The sequence below is a fragment of the Python bivittatus genome, unplaced genomic scaffold (genome assembly GCF_059951505.1).
Source record: "Python bivittatus isolate LINGU-HERP-01145 unplaced genomic scaffold, Pbiv_v1 ctg000440_np1212, whole genome shotgun sequence".
NCBI classification, from domain to species: domain Eukaryota; kingdom Metazoa; phylum Chordata; class Lepidosauria; order Squamata; family Pythonidae; genus Python; species Python bivittatus.
The window spans coordinates 5,354,837-5,368,589 of NW_028277063.1; the positions used below are offsets into that span (position 1 = coordinate 5,354,837).

Below are 13,753 nucleotides of genomic sequence, written 5' to 3' on the forward strand. Positions count from 1 at the left end.
GGGAAGGGGTAGAATTATTTCCAGGACCATTTCTGAAAAGGATTGCTTATATCAGCTGCAGATGAAACAAAAGAGGAAATATTCAAAACTGCACCTAGGTTTTTAGGATTCGCATTACAATTAGGCATGGATAAGTCTCACCGAAAGAATTAGGTGGATATTCATCACAACAAACTTGCCCCATTGTTTTCAGTGGGGCGTGCAGCTGGTTAGAAGTGATGGGAACACTGATCTTTTCTGTTGTGGCACCTGTCTGTTAAATAACCTCTCCTTTGTGCTATTAGGGTTTCCAGAAGTTCAGATGATCAGTAAGTAGCAGCAGTGAGGTTAAAAAAATAATAATAATCCCCAAATCTTTGCTGATATCTCATGGTCAGCTTGATATTTGCAGCCCAGATATTGTTTGCTTAGTGAATTTTTCTTTAATATACCAAAAAACCCCAATCCAACCCAGAGTGAAAGAAAACAGGAAAAAGAAAACAACAGAAACATATTACGTTGTATACAGTACAGAAAATAATTCATCCCGATGTTTAAACTTTGGCCACATAACATAATATTGACCAATCTTTCGATTACATCAACGCCCAGCCAGAAAGTAAACATTTATCACTCATGGAAAATGATCATATATAGATGATCCAGGACTGTAATTCTGGGACTGCACATTCTAAGGTTGACGAGCATTCTTTAATGCTCTTTAATGCTACCCCTGTTCTCATCTTTAGCTCCCGCCCCTCCAAATATACTTCCATCTCAGCATCTTCCCAATGCACCTTATAGCCTTTAACGCAGGGAATACAAGGGCACCAGGCTAAAATTGGAGCCCAGCCCTAAAATTAGAGCCCAACATTTGTTATGCTATCAAAGGGGCCACCTCATCACATTTTGACTGTGCCCATAATGTTTAGCTGTGATGAAAACCCTACTGCCAAGAAGCAGAGAGGATGCTTAGTTAAATGGACCCCAGCAGATTGACTGGATCACAGGTAGCTCCAGAGATCTCCCCTTCCAAGACTCTGAAGGCCAGGGCAGGCAGCTCTTGGCTAAATGGGTCATGAGTTTAATTCACTCAAGTAAGTAGGGGCTCCTATCTTTGTCTTGCAAACGTTTGCCTTAACTACAGGCTTAGTACTCCGCCCCAAAAGCACAGAGAGAAGCAGTCATGTAGAGCCTCTCCCAGCCCTGGAGCTACCCAGCCCCTTTATCAAGCCAGTTGCCTATGTGTAGGCAGCTGCCGACCCAGATTCTTCACACAGACCAAAACAGGCGGAATAGAAGCATATCACTTCTGCCAGCCACCAACCCTCCAAAATCTTCCATGACTCTCTCCTGGGGAATCTGCTCTGCTGGGAAGATTTCCCATGATTTCATTGTGGCCTTGAAAACTCTATCAGCGGATCACAAGGTTGGACCCCATGCTAAGGATGTGTGAGTGTATGCGAGTGTGTTGGCACGGCGGGTGGGGGAGGGGGGGAATGGTTGGTTTTCTTCTAAAAAAGCTGACGCGCCTTGAAAAATTGCCTGTTGCTAGAAACGTAGCCAGGAAAGCTTTTCCCAGGATTACAACTCGGGGCTGGGAGTGGGGGGGATTTTAAAAACTACAATAACTCTGCCATGAGGGATCTGTTTTTCATATACAAGGACTTGGGATCAATTGCTGGCATTGCCAAGTAAAAGGATCAGGTAGCAGGAGGTATGGAGGACCTTTCATTGCTGGAAGTACAGAGAGCCTCTGTCAGTTAAAGTGGACTGCTTTAAACTGGAGGGATAGCCTAACTTAGTTTGAAGAGCTTGCTGAGGGAAAGGGCTGTACTTTTGTAGCAGAAGATGTACTTTCCATGCAAAAGGTCCCAAATTCAGTCTCTGGTCTCTTGAAGCAAGCACGAGAAGAGTCTTGCCAGAAACCTGGGATTGTAGCTGCCAACCAGGGTTGACAGTGCCGTGTAAATAAGCTCAGTGTGCTGATTGTGTTTAAGGCAGCCTCGGACATTCCCACGTTTCCTCTTCTGTGGCTCCTTAAGGGACTCACATGTGTGTGTGTACAGTATGATGCACCTCGAATGGGCTTGACGTGTTGTCCTGATTCAATATGCTAAGACAATGGCTGGGTTTCCCCAACCCTGAACCTCAAACTGTTGAACAATTTAGTGATCCAGCTGGGAGCACAGCTGCTGCTGTTGGGATCGCCCAAATGAAGCCATACATCCAGGAATCCTCCTGAGGTTTGTTGAAATGCAAACATTATTGAGAAAACAAATTTTAGCAATCTGTAAAACAACGGTTCCGGGTGCTGCTCCCTTCCCCCAAAACCAAATTCGGCATTCTTGGGGATTACAGACTGATGGGAAGAAACTTGCTTGAAGGAGGATGGAATGGAACAGCCTATGGTCTTCATATCTCCACTGCAACACCACGTTGCTTTCTGGCTTTAATTACTTTGAACTGAAACAAAGCAGCATTTAATTGAGACAAAGGTCCCTTCGGCAAGCAATTAAGACAGCGAAGCAATTAAGACAGCGTTCTTAGATTACACCCTGGGCTATGCTAACATCAGCTAGAATTTTTCATTCTAATACATACATTCACTCTCTCTTTGGGAAAAACTATTGTAGTGCTTCTCTCTTTCCTCTGAATAGCTAGCAGGAGATGCGTTTGTCCCTTTCAAGTGCAGATAGGGATCTCATTAAATAAAAAAGCAAAGAACTGAGACAGTGCTAATTATCAAGACACCACTCCTGTCTCAGGGCTTCCATTAAGAACAGATTGATTCACCATCCCAGATTCTTTTCCTTGCATCCTCCAGGAAAAAAAATATCAGCTAACTAACTTAGCTGGGGCAAGCAACTTGAGGAAGCAAACCCCACACTCTCTTGCACTGCTGATGTTATCTGAACAGGTAATGAAATGTCTGCAAGGAAACAACCAAGCTCAGAGAGCACCAAGGACCCCACCACTTGGTGACCTTCTTCTCATTAACTCCAGAGAGAAGAGCAAATGGCCGGTGGTGTTGCAGGGATTGCAGGAGAGAGCACCTATAGAGCCCAAACTGCCCGCCCCAGTCTTGATAACAGGGCACAAACAGCTGCTGATTTGGGAGAACTTCCACCACATTTATTGATAGCGTGTGACAGCACCTAGCCTACTTTGATTGATTTTACAAAGCTCATATTTGGAAGAGAGGCTACCAGAAAATCTCACAGGGTTGTCTGTATGGGGGGGGGGGGGGTCAAAGAAGTCAAGATGGCAACCACAACCATGGAGTTGAAGCCCTGTCCTTTTTTAATGTGCATCCCAGGGTATTTCTGTCTTGGATGCAGGCGAGCGAGATATGTGTCTAACTGCCTGCTGCACAGTTACAACGGCACAGAGAGGAAACAGCCCCATGCAAATTCTGAAGAAACTCCGCTTTCTTCAATTGAAAAAAAAAAAAAGCCAATTTATTCCAAATTTCTGCTGTTTTCAATCAATGAGGCATCCATAAAAGGACAGATGCTCTTATTCCCTAGCCACCAAATTTACTCAAGAGCCTTTGATGACGAAATGTGTTAGTACTTAAAACAAGATGTGGAAGCCCTGCTTTTTTGCAGCCTCCCCCCACCCCCCAACAGGACACCTGCTGAAAACCAATAGCAAAATAAGAAAATTGGACAGGACTTTGCATTTTTTATTTAAATAAACAAGCAACAAAACAGGCCCAATAAACTTGTTTCAGTTGGCACATCCTGTTCACCGAATTCTAGCTCTTCTGATGATACAACAATCACCTGCCACACCATCTGAAGTCTTCCAAAACCATTAAAACTAGTACAACAAAATGATTATGATTCTTGTAAGTGTAGCCTCTGACTACCCCAGGTTAAAATCTATCTTGCCAGCTGGATGAGCGTAATTGGGTCAGTGCATCATGTTATAGTTCTTCGTTAAACTATAATTAACTGCATTTCTCTAACAATCTAAGCCATAATCTTGGTTTAGAAACCACAGTGGCTGGGTTCACATTCTACTGAAAATATACTGCCATATTATAGCTTAGTATGATATGAGAATTCATTCTGAGCAAGAGATCAGGAGAGAATATTAGCATCTAGCAAAAGAAGTTCTATTTGTGCTAGAACTGAGATACCAACAGACATGAACATGGTCCGGAGATTATTGTAAAAGACAAATATATTAGCCATTGCTAAATGCTAGCATCATAGGCAGGAGTACTGTACTGTCGTGACTGCCATCTTGACTTTTTTGACCATACCCTGCAGACACTCTTGATCCTAGGACAAGGGATGGTAATCCAATTAGCTAGAACAAATGCATATTTGTGTGTTATCAATAGCTCCCACGAATCTTCCTGATAACTAATAGCTAAAGGTTAGTTAGGGCTTTTCTAAAAACAGTGTGTCTTCCTTGTTATCAGTTTAAACCAGGAACTCTCCGGGCACAGCCACTGGAAAAAACATTAACTTGGGCTGACTAGTTTAACCTCCTCAAGGTTTTTGTTAAGGTTATCTTCTTGTACAGCCCTTGTAAGAGATTTTACTCCCTGTTTTCACTGGTTAATTCCTAGTGAAAAGATACATAAACATGAGAAAAACAGAACGTGGGCAGAGAGAGAAAAGCCTAACGCTGAGGGTGTAATGTCCAACTCATCCCTTTTTCCAGAGCTGTGTTCTTAGTGACTCCGACTAGGCATAGTTTTTGTGTGGATTGATTGATCAATTGATTATGTGCCATCAAGTCATTTTCAACTCCTAGTGACTACATCGTTTGATTTTTGCCACTGTAACTGAGTCCATCCACCTTGCTGCTGGTCCTCTTCTTCTCTCTCCTTCCACCTTTCCAAGCATTAGAGCCTTCTCCAGAGTGCTGGGTCTTCACATAACGTGTCAAAAATAGGATAATTTGAGCTTGGTCCTTTGTGCCTTGAGTGAGAATTCTGGGTTGATTTATTCAATGATCCATTTGTTTGTTTTCTTGGCTGTCCACAGTATTCTCAGGAGTCTTCTCCAACACCAAAGTTCAAAAGTGTCAATACTCTTCCTATCCTGCCTGTTCAAAGGCCAAGTCTGTGTGGATTAAATCAGATTTAAAGGTTAAAGCTTAAGTATAAATATAAGGCTTAGAACTTGGAAACTGGTTATATTTTATTTATTTATTCACTTAGTTATTAGATTTATAAGGGTGCCCAACATAATGTGACTGGGTGGCATACATCACAAAAACAAACAATAAACCAAACAACCCTCAAACCAGGTAACATGAATACTTGAGCAATGTATAAATAAAATACAGAATATAAAATGGCAACCAAGCGACATAACAGAACAATCACACTCAACTGGCCTCTAATGACATCAGAACATGCTTATTGCGATTTTAAGCATTATCTCTCCATTCTACTTCCTTGGAGTCCATATGATTCTTGTTTTTAGTAAAGAACTTAATATTATTACACCTCTGCAAATAATCTCTGTCTTCTAAGTGTGGCTATGCACTATTCCATACGATGAAGCTAAGAGAACACAAGCCCAACAGGTCTCATAGCGCAACGTCTGATCAGAAGCCATTGTTTCTGCATGAGGTACCCAAGGAATAGCTTGATCCTAAGAAATCACCCCAGGTGAGTCCTGGGAAGAGGTGTATTATTCGAGCTATGCCCTGGCAAAACAATGCTGTGGCCAATGGCCAGAATCCCACCACTAGGCAACAACATGAATACCAAAATCAAAAATAAAATCAGCTATACCATCGCCTCATACACCACACTTCTGTGCTTCCATCTCAATGGCCGTTCCGTGCTTCCCTACCCATCATGCTCAAAGGACATGATTCCTAAATTGCATATTCTCTTTTGATCAAGTGTAAAGATGAATGGAAAATTCATCATCCCTTTAACCCCTTCCTCTGAGCCCAAGGAAGGCCAACTTTGTAAGAAAAACTATCTAACTGCATTTAATTTTCAGGGGAGGTGGTTGCAGGCATTTAATCTTTTGTGAGTCTTTTCTCATTGGCTGGTTTTTCTTTTTCCAGGTACATGCTATTGCTTCTAGCAGTCTCAAGCGTGCCCAGGACTATGCCAAACAACATGGCATTAGCAAGGCCTATGGCTCATATGAGGAACTGGCAAAGGATCCTGACATAGGTGAGTTGAGGGGGAGCCTGGGGACAAAAAATTGGTTCCAAAATGGGCAGGGTAGGGTGGGGTTGTGGAAAAGAGCAACTGGAATGCTCTCTCCCAAGTGGATTTGAGATCTCAAACTAGGAGGGATCAGTTTAGGAAGATACATGCCAGATGTTTGTCTAACCCAATGTTTCTCAACCTTGGCAACTTTCAGATGTGTGAACTTCAACTCCCAGAATTCTGGGAGTTGAAGTCCACACATCTTAAAGTTGCCAAGGTTGAAAAACATTGGTCTAACCTACTTCATAGAGTTATGCAAGGGATAAATAGTAGGTGAATAAGAGCATGGAGGACTGTTGTTCTGAGCTCCTCAGGGAGAGTCTGAATCAGTCCTGACTTCTGCAAATTCATGGAGGGGTCCAGCCAGTTTTCTTGCCAGCAGAACAGAAAGGGTTTGCCACTCCTTCTGTTTTGACTTCCTGGTCTAGTCTTAAGCTCTAGGAAGTCCTGGTAATCTTCCATCTGAATACTAACCAGGCCTGAGTTTAACCTCTGGCCCTGCTACCCACTGAGGCATATTTGGAGAGAAGGTGGGATTTAAAAACACACACAAAAAGCATATAAGGAAGGGAAGAAGGAAGGAAGGAGAGAAGAGGGCATCCCTGGAGGCTCAAAAAATCAAGTTGGCGGTTTTGATTGTGTGGCCACCATCTCTGACTTTTTTGACACCCCCCCCCCCTCCCCGTGGAGGTTCCTGGCATCTCCAGCCTATAAGAAGATTCTCAGGCTCCAGTGAAGTCCTGGTCTCCCTCTTCACTTCCCTCCCGGTTTCTGTTCATCTGCTGAGATGTCTTCCGCTCCCCCCCCTCCAGATGTGATCTATGTGGGTTCTATCAACACCCAGCATCGTACTCTTACCATCCTCTTCCTCCGAGCTAAGAAGAATGTTCTCTGTGAAAAACCCATGGGCATGAATGCAGCTGAAGTGAGAGACATGATACAAGCAGCTCAGGAAAATAATGTCTTCCTCATGGAGGTAGGAAATGTGATATTTTAGGAATCAAGCTATAATTGGGTTCACACGTTGTGCTAAGTTCATAAGAGGTTTCTTTCAATGTGATTTTTAGCATGTGGTGTAAACTCACCCACTGTGGTTACTGAACAAACTACAGCTTAGAAGCCATCATATGTGCACAAAGAGAGGTAGAATGTTTTTGAGACATATATTCAAGTACTGAACCATTTTTGTCACTTTATGGCTGTAGAAAAACTATGCTTTTTAAAAAAACTCTAGATCACTGGCTATAAATTGGAAATCATATTATATTATAATTAGGTAGAGGTGCCAGTCACTCAACTTCCTTCCCTGCCCCATTTTTAAAAGGTTTGTTTTGCTGCTGCACAAATCACTAAAAACAGTTGTGGCAACTGGTGAGATTTTATGCATTTGTGTTAGCACCGAGAAACCATTCAGTTTATTTTATACACCTCACTGTGCATTATGTACTGGTATATTAAAAATACACATGTAAAATATATGACTTTGAATCATGGTGGCAAGGGAGGACGGGTTATAATTGCTTTGCTACTGGAGATGCAAGCTGGAACGTTAAACATATGATTTGGTCTTGTCCTATTATTCTCATATTTGGGCTGTATCAGCATGATTGTCGTTATGATTATGATTAACACACAGTTACAGATGCATAGGTTCTTTTTGGCTATATCCATGATAGTTAGCATCAAGATATCAAGAACTACAGGCATGGGGTTGGCTTAAAAGTTTCTCCATATAATACTAGAATGAAAATCTACATCCACCCATCTTCAGCAACGGATTGTTGCTAGATATTGTTGGTTGACTTTTGATATATTTTTTTCCAAACCAAGGAGCAAGCAGTAAATTTTTCATGCAATCCAAGTCTGTGTTTTGGGAGTTGCTCCACTCTTAACATAACTTTCAGATTCTTTTCTCCCTTTGAAAAATGAGGATTATTCGTTTTGAAGTTATATTGTGTCTTTAATACCATCGTATGTGCTTCTGGTTTTCTTTTGTTAATAAGCTTAGCACCGTGTAGATGCATGGTTACATAGACATTACCTCTTTCTTCCTTCAACCCTAGTGTAATTTAGGGGTGGGCTGTCATGTATAAAATCAGCGGGCAATATCAAACTGAAAAAGCAGAGAAAAATAACTAATTCAGTGATGAAAAACAGAAGATTAGAATGTGGATGCGTCCAACAAGCAGATAGTCTCAAGATGGCTCAGGAAGGGAGAATCAGAAAAAGTCTGCCTACAATCTGTACCTATGGTGTGTTGCAGTACCATTATTTCAAAGAAATTCACATACTTCCTTAAGAAACATACACTCCATATGGGAGAAGCATAGCAGGAAAGCACCTGATTTATACTGCAGAAGGTCCCACATTCAAATCTTTACCTTTCCAATCAAAAGGAACAAGTAGTTGGCATTAGGAAAAATTTCTACAGGCTCAGATGAGCTGGACAAATAGCCTTATAAAAATGCTGTTTTAAAGCTTCCTGGTCTCTAATCCACGATTGCTTTGGTAATACAGGTAATCCTTATTTAGTGGCCTTGTTTAGTGACTGCTCACAGTTATGATGGTGATGAAAAAGTAACTTTAGAGCCAGTCCTCACATTTACGACCTTTGCAGGTCTGTAAAACAAAGGAAAGCTAAAGTACAATCATAAGCACGATTGTGGTTTCACTTAGCGACCACTTAGCTTAACAACTGAGTTGCCAGTCCCAATTGTGGTCGTTAAATGAGGACTACCTGTATGAGTTTGGTTTTATAGCTTACCTTTAAATCAAGGTGGCCCACATAGAAGAGACTCGATTTTTTTCTCCCACAATGACTCCCCTGGAAGTAGGCTGGGCTGAGAAAGAAACTGGCCCATAGTTTCGAACCTGCATCTCCCTGCTCCTAGTCAACACCTTAACCACTAGCCCACACAGTCTGGTTTTCTCCAGCTACTGACAAAGGGCAGTTTACAAAGGAAGCTGTCCTAACCCAGGTAAGAACTGAACCAGTGCCTTCCCTTTTCTTCCTGTCTTGGCCCAAAGCTCCTATGATCAGCAATCAGGCAGCGTTAGATCTTTTTCTCTCTTTTTCTGACTCAGAACAGGGGGAAAGTTTCACTTTAACAATTTGATCACCCCCAACTTGTACACAGACTCAGGAATCCTAATCTAGCTGGCAGGAAATTGGCAAACCTCTGAAAGAAACAAGTAGATGCTTGAAGTTTGCCAAGTAGGAGCAATGTGCAACCCAACAGTTTTTAACAAGTGATTTTCCGGGCAGCAACAATGCCTGTTTACCAGTCTGGGCAGCAATTCTCCAATCCCATTCTGCTAACTCCCACCCACCCCCTTTTTTTTTAGGGTGGGTGGAGGTGTATTGCATTATGCTAATCTGGTTTCTGCACTCCCTAATCCAGTGTTTCTCATCCTTGGGAACTTGAAGATGTGTGGACTCAAACATGCTGGTTGGGGAATTCTGGGAGTTGAAGTCACAGATCTTCAAGTTCCCAAGGTTGAGAAACACTGATTTAGACTAAAAAAATATGAACAGCAAAAAAGAGGTCTGTATCCAATGCTACTTCCCTTGATGTATAGGATACACTCCAATCTAACAAGCTTTGGTTTCTTTAAGGGCTTCTGGACCAGATTCTTTCCTGCGTCTGAGCAAATCCGTACCGCAATAAGCCAGAGATCTCTTGGGAATTTAAAAGTTCTCCGAGCTCAGCTGGGCTTTCGGATGGACAACGTTCCAAGGCTGCTGGATAAGAAATTGGGTGGAGGTGTCATCCTGGATTTGGGGTGCTACTGCATCCAGTTTGCCTCTATGATTTTTGGGCCTGAAATGCCCAAATCGATTGTGGCCTCAGGATTGTTGGCTAAAACAGGTAAATTATTGAACTGCTCCTGCAGGAAAGGAGATAAGTTCAGTGTGGCTTGGTGGGTTCTTAAGGTTATTGTCATGGCTTGAGGGAGATGGCTGAGGCAGGTAACCTTTTCTGTGCCTTTCAGGAGTGGACGAAACCGTTTCCATCATCCTCAACTATTCAGAGAACCGTCAGGCTGTGCTTAATGTCACCATGATGATTGATCTGCCAGGAGAGGCAACAATTGGAGGAACTCAAGGAATCATCAAGGTATTGGCTGAGGGGCAAAGCCAAGGCAGAAGCTGTGAAAGTCAAAGACATCATCCACCACAGCCTGATTCCAAATGCTACTTTGGAGATGGCATCAAGTACAATTGGGATCTGATTACGGGCAGATGACTGACTCAGAAAGAGTGGGTAGTCGGTGGCCATGCTGGGGCATGCCAATTCTGATATACCTTTTTCGTCCATAGAAAAACAACAGCCATCAGACTGCCCAGGTTCTATGAGGCTGTATCAGAAAGCCTTAAGTAGCTTAACTCAGTTTAAAAGACAGTTCAGAGCAGAAAATCAGAGCCTGCATGGCCACAGCCGTCCTCATCCCTAAATAGCCAATGGCTGCCCAGCCCTGTTCTAAATGCTTGAGGCAAAGAGGCCCCCTTGCTGTTACAAGAATTAGGGGGCTTCCCAATAGCGCTCACTCTGTCTTCCACACACTTCCCGGTGGGCTCACTGTGGATTTAGAAATTGAGTTACATTGGGGTTGGAGTATGCTGTTATTTAGAAAGTCCTCTTAATTATTACTTCTCTTTCCTGCTTAAGAATGCCAAGTGGATTTTATAACTACGTGAGGGATTTGCTGTGGAATTTTTGAGAGCGCAAAAGAATTCAGGGAGATTTTAGGTGTGAGCAATGGGAACTGTGTGTAACCCAGCAAGTCTTTAATCCACACACTGCAGTGCTGTTGTCATATTCATTTAGATGACTTTAACAAGACTTTAACATTCTCAATTAGCAGGTTCACACATTTTGTCATAATACTGTATACTCTTTGCTTGGTTTTACTTACTGAGTTTGGGGAACATAGCCAATTTTAGCTTGTCAAACAATTATGACTTAGTTTGATATATGGACCGACAGTTTTAATCCTATGATGTAGATTAAAATACAGTAACAGAAAAATTACTGCTGCAAGATCTGGATTCCTTGGGGATCTGGATTCCTGGAAGATTCCTGGAAGATCCAGAATCCTCCAAGATCTGGATTCCTTGAGTAGCTAAGACATCACTGTCACATCTTGAATCTCGGCAGTGCAGTCACCAACAACTGGACTCTGCTTCTCACACTGACCAGCATGTTAATCAGCAGATAAATTCAGCACATTAATTCTTAGTGGGGTTGTATGATTTTTGTATTATAGCTTAATAAATTAGATTATTTGTTGGATGTGCATTGATTACTGGCTTAATATGTTTTTATATACCATACTCTTTGTGTCTTTCAAATTGCAGTAAAAACACAATGGATATTAATGAAGTCACATCTGGTTGGTGTAGGCTGGGTTATAAACATATTACTGTCTGCCATCTGCAGATTTCCAGAGCAGATAACATGATTTCAATTCTGCCATTGGAAAGACCATCCTGCTTTTCTTCCTAGATTCCAGACCACATGAACAGCCCTACAATTTTGTTTATGAAAGGGAACCGGTGGGAATGGCCCTTGCCACCTTCTCCTGAACCCCTCTACTTTAAGCACGGTATTGGGTTGCGGTATGAAGCTGAACATGTCCGAGAGTGTCTGCGAAAGGGTAACGAAGTGGTGGTGGTGGTGGATCTGACAAGTACTGGATCAGACTGAAGGCCCATTTAACTCAGCAGTTCTTCTTTAGTTGATCCACAACCCATTCCTTTTTTCTTTTTTTTTTTAATAACCCCACATCTCTAGTATCTGGCTTATTTTACTCTCAGCTCTGCTGTCCCCTATAAAAACTACGGCATCCCTGGTGAAATTGTGTCAACAAATCCTTTAGTGAAGGTGGTACAGAGATAAACACATCTTCCTGCAAATATAAGTGCCATGCCATTTATATGCAATTGCTTATGGTTTCAAAATAAGTTGTTTAGACACCCTCTCAGTCACAAGTAGTAACAGCTTCCCAGTGTTTCTTGCAACCAGCTAAGCGTCTTCCTATTCTTGTTAATTCCCCCTACTCTTCCTTGCAGAAATCTCACTTGGAAATTTCCTTGCATTCCAGAGGCTTTCAATAATATTCAAGTCTGGGGACTGTAAAAACAATTCAACACCTTTAAGTTATTTTATCAAAATATCCACCCTCTTTTCAGCTTCAATTTCTTTGCTGAATGTATACCATGAAGAGGTTATCTGCTGCTGTTCTCTGAGGGATTCACTGAAACCTACAATTTGATCAGGGGCACCTCAACTTTTCTGTTTCTCTTTTCCCATTTGGATTACTTTCTTTTCTGTCTCGACTATCTTTGCATTGAAGAGTTAGTTCTTCCCCCTACTGGAAGGATTGCCATGGAATGCTGTATCTGTTAAATTTCTGCCTAATTAAGTTGCTCCTAAAAACCTGCCATAAAAGTAATTCTTACTTCAGAAGACAATTTCAAATTACATCTCGGGTTGACATTGAGATCTAATGATTATGTGGCCAATAATTAAGTTATTAAGTGTTCACATTTGAAGCTAAGGATAAAGCTTTTATTCTTCACACCAAGATCAGATTCTAGGAAAGGGCAGAGAGCATAGAGCTTCCATGCAAATCATATAGACTGAAGCTGAGGACAGTTAGGAGTCCAGCAATATGAAGCAAGCCATACAGTCCTCCTTCACGCAAGGCCCAACTTATTTATTGCTAATTCAGGTTTTATTTTCCATGCAGGTTTGAAGGAAAGTCCTATCATGCCTTTGCGAGAGAGCAAAATGATTGCCTGTATCATGGACGAAGCACGAGATCAGGTGGGAGTAACCTACGAACAAGACCATAACGTGTAATGCTGAGGTTACCTAATAAATGTTTCAATTCTACTAAAACTCTAGTCTCTAGACAATGGTTGCATATATCAATTTAAAACTGTCTGGCTCAGAATAGGTGAGATTGGTTTTGGCCTGGAAAAGCATGAACTCCGTGAAAATATTGGCAGAATGCATTCTAGCTCAGAACTTTAAATGACTTGCTTTAAAAGGACTGCTTTTAAAGAAAGCCAATCTGGCATATTGTAATGGCAGACTAGAAGTGGGGAACCCAAGTTCTAGGCCTTCCGTAGGCATGGAAACTGGCTGGGTGAATCATTCTCTTCCAGCCCTGGACTAGGAAGTCAAAACCACTTCTGTCTACCAACCTACACTGGGCCTGCCTGGTAATGATGGTCCATGACTGTAAACAAGGAGGCCCTCATCCTGGAGTGGCTTGATCTGGAATGATGATGAAATCTTGTGTCATCAAAATATCCAGAGTTGGCAATATTTTTACATTAGCTCTTGCAGGATTTCAGGTGAGAATGTAAAATTCTTATCAGCTTGTACAAGATTTCAGCATTGGCTCATAACCGATGTACAAGATCTTAGGACATCCTGAAAGACTTTGGCCATTTTTTAGAACAAGTATTTTGAGGTACTGGGGACTGGAAAAGCTTGCCAACTTCCAAAGTAAAGTCTGAAGATGCAAAAGTACAATCTTCAATTCAAAGCATAAACCCTCAGT

General features: G+C 41.9%; 1 protein-coding gene across 1 annotated transcript; it reads left to right on the top strand.

Moving 5' to 3' along the window:
- The first annotated feature begins 1,159 nt into the window (after window positions 1-1,159).
- Window positions 1,160-13,044, top strand: LOC103054661 (trans-1,2-dihydrobenzene-1,2-diol dehydrogenase-like). Its single transcript, XM_007431638.3, has 7 exons — window positions 1,160-1,408; window positions 6,028-6,139; window positions 6,991-7,154; window positions 9,795-10,047; window positions 10,172-10,296; window positions 11,686-11,836; window positions 12,932-13,044. The coding sequence occupies exons 1-7, from the start codon at window positions 1,223-1,225 to the stop codon at window positions 13,042-13,044; spliced, it is 1,104 nt and encodes a 367-aa protein (XP_007431700.2). The 5' UTR covers window positions 1,160-1,222.
- The last annotated feature ends 709 nt before the right edge of the window (window positions 13,045-13,753 follow it).

Excerpts from the sequence above, each read along its gene's own strand:
- LOC103054661 (XM_007431638.3), top strand. The coding sequence starts at position 1,223 with ATGTGTAGGCAGCTGCCGACCCAGATTCTTCACACAGACCAAAACAGG. Across the intron at positions 10,048-10,171 it reads AGGATTGTTGGCTAAAACAG|GAGTGGACGAAACCGTTTCC; the intron begins GTAAATTATTGA and ends TGTGCCTTTCAG. Across the intron at positions 10,297-11,685 it reads GAACTCAAGGAATCATCAAG|ATTCCAGACCACATGAACAG; the intron begins GTATTGGCTGAG and ends TTTTCTTCCTAG.